At 38.4% G+C, this 8,444-nt stretch overlaps 1 protein-coding gene across 1 annotated transcript; it reads left to right on the top strand.

The window, feature by feature from the left end:
• Positions 1 to 7,089: 7,089 nt before the first annotated feature.
• On the top strand, positions 7,090 to 7,615 carry LOC111270627 (histone H2B-like). The gene has a single exon (XM_022850954.2). The coding sequence runs from the start codon at positions 7,168 to 7,170 to the stop codon at positions 7,540 to 7,542; it is 375 nt and encodes a 124-aa protein (XP_022706689.1). The 5' UTR covers positions 7,090 to 7,167; the 3' UTR covers positions 7,543 to 7,615.
• The last annotated feature ends 829 nt before the right edge of the window (positions 7,616 to 8,444 follow it).

The following is an 8,444-nucleotide window of genomic DNA, read 5'->3' as shown; positions in this document are numbered from 1 at the left end:
TCATCACTATAATACTAGATAGGACCCAATGTTACTGGAGTATGGACTGCAAAAATTGCAATTACAGACGCATTCTGTGTAAGATATCCTACTGTCTATAGTGTTTTGTACAGTGAAATCGGTAGGGTACCTAGAACGATGTTGACAGTGAAACTCACGAAATGTATATAAGATTTCAAGTGGTTTCACTGTGGCTCTGTTTATTACCTCACACTCTCCCATTTGCCTTAGTTTTTTCGCCAATTACATTTTCTGTTGTTTCAGTTAACTCTTGAAGTTCGAATGGCACACTTATGCTACCCTTATTAGCTATTTTCTATCTTTTTTTCAGTTAAGAAATAATGCATAGAGATGAACCTAATTGTTCAACAGTAAAATGTTTCCAATTTGTCTCTTGTCGTTGTCAGTAATCTGCGTAGATGGTGTCCGTTGTTTAATTGCAAATCATTCGCAAGACAATTCTAAAGTGACAAAAGTGCTGTTACTCGTACATAGAGGTCAATCGTATTCCGTAAGTGATATTAGCGAAAAACTGCTTCTAAATCAGATGATTTCATAACAATCTTCTGTAAAGTATGGTTCTTAATAATTTTTGCTCAACGGCGACTTTAGGTCTGGATTCTATTGAACAAAGCAATATATGGCTTTTTCCAAGTCGGCTGCTTGTACCAATTAGAGCATTAGCACCTTCATAGATAAACATTTTAAAGCAATAGGCTATAGTTGGTGCTCATGGATGATTAATGAAGACTCCTTGGGAGTCGGAGGACATATCTAGGTCTCTAATTTTCAATGCTATGCGTAGCTCTGATTTTTTCCACTCTTTCCAATAGCGTCTGAGGTGCTTTCAATAAGAACGTATTATCCGAAAGGCATTGTGGGAATTTTAGACGGACAGAACGATATACAGTTATTTTCGATTCAGACACACTTGTTTAATATACATATTCTAAATAGTTCCTGGAAGGAATTTTCTCACTATTTGTTGGAGCCCACTACAAAGTTCAGTCAACCTTGCATGATCATGTGCCATCGCTTCTATATCTACTAGCGATGAAGAACTTACTTCAAAAGACAGAGACGTGTCCGCGTGAAACGTCGTAAGTAGAACGATGCGTTTGTTGACAGAGGCGAGGTTTGCGATCTCCCTGATAATTGAAATTACAATTAAAAACCGCACCGAAAATGGATTTGAAAGGAGTTTAATATGAGGACCCCACCCTAAAAATTTAACAATGGCAAGTGCTTTAACACATCTGAAGGCAAAACGAAAACGATTTGGCGGTAATCTGGTTGCGGCTTTTGGATTCATGCCACGACGTGGCTGAGTATTGATATTCTGCGGAAACGCTATGCATACATCGACGTAAGTGAAACTAAATTTTGTATGATCTTTAGCCTTTACTTGAACTTATATAGAAACAGACCACGTTACCTAATACGGTCGTTTAAAAATACCAATATGTTTCAGTTAAAGCGGTGTATTTTTTAGTAATTGCATGCAATCTGACTAAAGTTTTAAGGACAAATCTTTTCATGATCATGTAACAGCGCTCATCGCGTTCAGGATCGTTGCGGAAGATGACCGATGTTTCTGAGAATGAACAAAATATATCGCTCATATGTTGTAAATATATAGCGTGATATAGTTACGTTTTTCTTTCAAAAATTCTTCGGTTTTGTAACTTCTGTTCACAAATGGTCTCGATTTACGTTTTATTCAGAATATGACTGCCATACATAGTTTAGGCTAAGAGAGATCTAACATAATGTGAACTCTTAGCAACAGAAAGTGTAACACCAGGAGCAGGAGCGAGGTAAGGTTTACATAGGGCGTCTCTATAGGCTTCTCATAAGATTATTGTAGAGCGGCAGAAAACGAGGCTCATGATAGCAAATAATGATTTATCAAATCTTTAATGAGCTATTTTCTAAACACGCTATGTAGTTGCTGCTGCTGTTGTAAACAAGTGATGACAATTACCAGTTATTAGTTGACACATATGGCGCATGGTTAGTCAAGAGTAAGCAAAACTAAAAATGGGAAATAATAAACATGGAAATCTCTTTGCTTACCTGCTAGCTCATGAACTATCTACTGTAGTAGAATTTCGAAAACTTAAATGATGAAGTCGATCTATATATAGAATTCTAGCTCCTAAGGCAATGCCGAACAGCTTAAACACCGGACGTAAAACTCGATACAGTTACTTCATACAGAACCTCAATTATGCGCACTGTCCTTGTTAGCACCGTGTCGGGCAACCAAATTGATTCGAGGTCCATCTAAGGTTCGATTATTTTCAGTGATTTGCCGTGAGTCATTTCCGTTTACGTCTGTATCATTTCATCATAGGTATACACAGATCAACTTGACATCAATTAGACTAAATGTCAGAGCAAGAATAGCAGGGTAAAGCGAGAACCATTAACGAGAACTATGTAATCCTAAGGTGGAAGGGTACGTGAACCGCTATTCGATCGACTAAAATGTTAGGCGCATCGGTGAGCATAAAGATCATCAACTTACAGAAGTTTTCGTACTGTTCACGTCACTACCATGTCATTAAGCTTTACGAACAAGCATTTACTTCTCAGATTTTCTATTTGCCGAAATGTAGTTCGAAGGTATATTAACCTGTTTTGCCGAAAGAAGTAGTAACCTTGACATTATTACAGAAAAAGGCACAAAAAAGGACACTCAATCGAGCTGAACTAGATTATTCATAGTTTCGGCTATAGAAGTTTTCGCGAAAGACGCCGCGAAGTGTTTCCGTTATATATATATATATAACGGAAAGAAGTAAAAATAACGACAACTTGAATAAAAAAGCGATACGCTAACAAAAAAAAAGCGACAAATACTAAAGGAACAGGCTACCGTTAAAGCCTAAACGAACGCCTGGGGCGTTCTGCGATAACCAGCAGACGAAGGAAGTCGACAAGTCGTTGATGTTTTATCCTACGGCGATCGCGGATTTTATCGAAGGTAACACGTGTAACGCATATTTCTCCTATGCATAATGTTGGTGTGGGTGGCGTGTTTACTTTCAGTTTCTGTGTTTCATAATAGCAAACTGCCGAAAACAAAATTGACTAGTACCGCAAAAGCTCGGTAAAAAAAGGAAAAAGAACTAGACAAAATCGAATCCGTTAGGCGGATGATCGGAAAACTATAAAAGTATTTCAATGGCCAAATTGTTGACGACCATAATGGAGCTCACATTTTGAGTGCTCTCGCAGAAGTCTTCATTGCACACTTTGAGAAGAGTTACCACGTCCGTATCGGAAGAGAAACTTAAAGGATTTAATTAATAATAATTAACGATAATAATAGCGTTTAATTAATAACGAATGGATGTCGTAATACGATGCTCTGTCAAACCTGTTAATTTGTCCAGTTGTCTTTTTGACAGTGTTATCGACATATTAGATAAGATAATTATAGAAAATAGTCCCCAAGCGTATTATGGTTTAGGCTAACTGCTAAAAAAATTCACCGAGTATAACTATGAGTGTGGAAGTTTTGGCCAAACAACTTCTCTACAAGAAGCGTACTTAATAGAAATCCTGCAACCTGACCTAGCCAGGAGTTTCATTCAAATAATGACCACAACGATAAGGTTCGATTACGACAGCAAACGCATCTGTGCTTAAAACTACGACCCAGCCACGACCTCAGTTTACTGCCGATACCTCCGTTGAAGCTAAAGTGTGCCTAATGTAGTGTACATCACTTGTCACCAAATTAAGCTGTTTCTTCTTTACACATCTGGGTCAATTGCACTTCTACTTGATTAAAACGAAACTATATTCAGTAAGGAATAAGTTTATACCAGAAAAACATATTTGGATACACTGCGGTCGATCTTTGACATCGATACCTAAGTACCACTAAAAAAGGAACTGCTACTCTACTGACTAGAGGGCCAGCCAATCGCCGATTTTGTGGTAGGTAGAGATGTCTGGGACCCCTTCATAAAAGCTAAAGGACGCAAAGTACTTTCAGGAATTGATTCTTGATATGGATGTGCTTAGCATTTAGAACTAAACTCTGTCGAGTTGATCACAACAATAGGTAGGTTATATGTAAATAACGACAAAGATTTAGACTGCTGTGTTTTGCAGTCCCACGGCTTATTTTACCAAATATTTGTGTGAAAGTAGACCACTATATACATAAAGCGGAACTAATGTACACCTTATTTACTATCTGCTCACAAACAACTTTCAATCATAAACCTCTATACATTCTCAATGGTATGTGTTACTTAAGCGATCCGTTTCATCGCATGTTGTCTGAATCTATCTTTAATTATGTCCTAGATACTAACTATTATATACCATCTATAACCCGTTATATATAGTAATAATATAATTCCATGCATTGCTTCCGATTTCATATTTTCTAAGAGCTCTTTATAAAAATACACGTAGAATTCCTAAAAGTGGATAAACACTGCGCGAGACCTGAGAGCCGAGGTAAAAACGATAAAGCCTAGTATGGCTGGTTATATTATCCACAGTCGCGATCGGATGTTTGTAAAATCAGTCGTTTATACTATATGTATGACGTGCATATTCGATAACGACCACACAACATCAACGGCCGTTATTGGAGTGGGAGCCTCTGTTATCATCCAGAAAAGTAAAGCAGACTGACTATCCACGGTCATCTGACAGAGGTCACTAAAAACAATAAGGTCGCACTGATCTCAAGGTATGAGCCAGCCTCACGTCATTCTTGGGAACATTGGAGATCCCAAGGTGCTTTACCATTATCATCGGAGTTGCCTGTAGTGTCAGCTATTGCTACCTTTAGCGCTTGGGAAAAACAAGACCGCAATACAATGTCGTAAGTGTTTAACAACGGCATTGTGATGGCGCCGTCAATACAATTGTTAAAAACTTTTGTTAAAAAAAAACAACGCTAATGAATTACAATGTATTAACACAATTTCTTTGGAACAATTGGAAATTGGCCATGAAACGACGACGATTCTGTTATTATAACGTTTTTAATTTCATACCCGCTAAAACTTCTCTTTTTCTCGCTGATTTTGTGTACTTTGGATCTCGACCGCTGCAAACATGTATTTTGAATGATTTAAAAATCATCCTTCATAAAATATTTAGCGCCTGCTTTGGCTAGTAGGCAGGGTTTTGTGGTTATAACACATTTTCCTAGACAGAAGCCGAATTCGCTGACTGATCAAGAGATAGGCAAGCAAGAATCATAAGCCAGTGAAGCATAAGTTACGCATTTGATATACATTCGAAACATATTCCCGGATATCTTTTAGACAATAAAATATTTTCATTGTAGAAAGAGAAGGGGATCAAGCTGGAGGAACACGTATGGAGCTTGCTGCATGGCTACAAGGCCGAGTATGTGCACCCCACGTCGTCTGTTGTCGTAGAATCAAAAGGTTCTTGAGAAAACCCAGTATATTAGGCCGACGGTCACGCCAAGAAGGATCCCTAAACACAAGCAAATAGCAGCAAATATTACACCAGACCAGCTACTCAGTAATAGCGAATTGTAGCAGCACCTGTATACCACAAGACAAATGACGATAGCAAAGTTGTGCCTAATTAACAGTTCCCACCTTACGGTTCGTTATTATAATCCTTGCGGTAATAGTCTGTCTATAATCTTCACTTGTTGGTAACTTTCAAGCCAGCGTGTTACGTGGTTTTCATCATAAAGTTTTCTCGTTAAGCCAAAAATTTGTTACCTGCAAAACACCTAGAGAAAATACTTGAAAATTTATCAATTCCGGCAATGATCAAATGAGCCCTGGCATAGTTCCAATAGAATCTGCCTGAGCAGCCGGTGGTCGTGCAATTCTCTCCAATCTGTAAAAAAAAAAAAAGAAAAAAGTAATAAGGATGGAACATTGTCTATCCGGCAGTACAGACAGCGGTATCTTTTTTTAGCGTAATAGGTTTATACTAATGCATCAATTCAAAATATTATATACCATGCGTATAGAACTGATTAATCCCAACTATATTTGATGAAAATGACTCATTCTCTAAGAGAGTTATTACCTTTATAATTAAACGTAGATATTCGATGACTATGTAGCGTAAATACGTTAATTCGTAATATAATTGCAGACAATCAAGTTGATTTCTAGTAGTGGGTTTACTGTTAAGCAACCATTATAATCAAAATAAAATGAGACACACTTGAATATTTTCGAAGATCAGTATTACTTTTAAGTCTCTAATTCTTAAATGTAGCTATCGTACTACAAAGTGGGCCCCTGTTATAATACTAAATTGGAATTAATATGCTATTGAGGGTCTATAACATATATAATAGGCTATTGAGCCAGCTACCGTGGTTAGCTCAGCAAGAAGCTTGAATCAATCGACACGAGTGAGGTTCATTTCCCTTATTTCCAGCTCAGTTGAAAGGTTCTACACTTGGCGGCCAAAATCAAAGCTTCTTCTTCTGAAGTTTCTATATCTGCGCGTGGATAAACGTATACTTGTGTTAGGTGTACAGATCATGAAAATTCAGACTATTACGAATACTTTCGTAATAGTTTTTTTCGAATCAAGCCTAGATTCGGCTGCAATTTTTTAAAGTAAGCTAAGTTTAAGCTGTTGACGCATACCCCGAAAATTATAATTCTTTTAGAGATTTATAACATATCTTGGAAAAATTACTAAGAGTTATTTTTTTTAATATTATCTCCTTTTTTTTTTTGCTTTTTCATCTGAAAGTTGATTCCTTTTATGAGTATATTAGAGTTTAATATTCTTGTACTTTTTTTCTATGAAAAAGTAATTTAGTTATTATTGGTCTAGGGCGCCCGCCCCAACTCGCTCAGCGTAGTTGCCCTTACGAAGCAGACGATGGCTACGACCGACGGGGAACTGAAGTCCTGCCCGCGAAGACCTGGTCTTAGCCTTCGTTTTTGACCCTCCTCCCTTTCCGCGACCAGACATAATGACGTTCAGTTACGAATAAACAAGTAGCAGTTTTGCTGTAGAGTAATGGCTATATATACATTTAGAGTGGGCTCCGACTGGAGACTACCTCCTCTCTTATTGGGAGAGTGCTGATGATATGGCGCCAAAATGGCACTGCGAGCTGGCAATAAATAGTAGGCATCAACTCAAGGCGAATTACTTAGTTTCATTACCGAAGTTATGCCGCCTGCACCGTCCGGAAAGGCTGTTAAGAAGGCCGGGAAGGCCCAGAAGAACGTCCGTGCTACGGACAAAAAAAAGAAGAAGCGTAGGAGGAAGGAGTCCTTTTCTATCTACATTTACAAGGTCCTTAAGCAAGTCCACCCCGACACTGGTATCTCGTCGAAGGCCATGTCGATTATGAACTCATTCGTAAACGACATTTTCGAGAGAATCGCTGCCGAGGCCTCCCGTCTCTCGCACTACAACAAGAGATCGACCATCACCTCTCGGGAGGTTCAGACCGCCGTCAGGCTGCTGCTCCCTGGTGAGTTGGCCAAACACGCCGTGTCTGAGGGAACCAAAGCTGTCACCAAGTACACTTCCTCCAAGTGATTTCTCCACCACACATATATGCCTTCGGGTATCACCAAAAAACGGCCCTTTTCAGGGCCACCAAATTATGAAAGATCAATTACCTAGGCAGAATCGTTACATGTAGCTGCTATAATTTTGCGTTTCGGCCTATAGCTTATCATACTCATCTATGAGGCGTATTATCAGCGTTAACATAGTTGCCAGTTCTTGTTTCATTACCACTTACTTGAATACAATCGAAGGTTATATCAGTTGACTTAAGTAAATTAAAAATACTAAGCCTTCCCTTGAGCTAAGAAACAGCGAAATTATGACATAAATGCACCACATCTGTCACTCTCGTCGATCGCGATTACAACAAACGGTAGCAAAATTTTCAAATAATAATTTATTTACTTACTGTGTTATTTACGACGTACTTAAAAGGTGCCGTGCCTCGAGAACATAGGCAAGTTTGGTGCGCATAGGTATAACTCTTGTGTACCCATAACGGTGCGCACTGGGGTGTAAACCCATGAGGTGGTGTATTACAGAGACCAAGAGCAGATCACTTAATTTTGTCGTTGAGGTCATCTAAAGCAACCCTTAACGACAGCAAGGAACGAAAAACTCAAAATATACGTCTTATAGTGACTTTCCATGTGACTAAGTTTGCTCTCCTGGATTTTTCTACAAGTTCCTCTGGCTCTTCTTTCACATTTTTTCCAAAATACTATTTTATTCAAATTAAGCAGTTTTCGACAATTGATGATGCTTTGCGGTTGACTGGAAATTTGCCCGCAATACATTGAGCAGACATATCCATCACTCATCTATAAACTACCAGTTACTTAATATGTAAATGGTCTGCAAAAGTATATTTAATTATTTGAGAATGCACAGTAAAGCGCATGATCTTCTAGATGTTGGTGGCCCTAAAA

Source organism: Varroa jacobsoni, unplaced genomic scaffold, assembly GCF_002532875.2.
Source record: "Varroa jacobsoni isolate VJ856 unplaced genomic scaffold, vjacob_1.0 contig00033, whole genome shotgun sequence".
Taxonomy (NCBI): Eukaryota; Metazoa; Arthropoda; class Arachnida; order Mesostigmata; family Varroidae; genus Varroa; species Varroa jacobsoni.
Note: the sequence above shows the minus strand (reverse complement) of the source record. Positions and strands in the feature narration are given on the sequence as shown.

Bases quoted from the DNA above. Each gene is read 5' to 3' on its own strand.
- LOC111270627 (XM_022850954.2), top strand. From the start codon at position 7,168: ATGCCGCCTGCACCGTCCGGAAAGGCTGTTAAGAAGGCCGGGAAGGCC.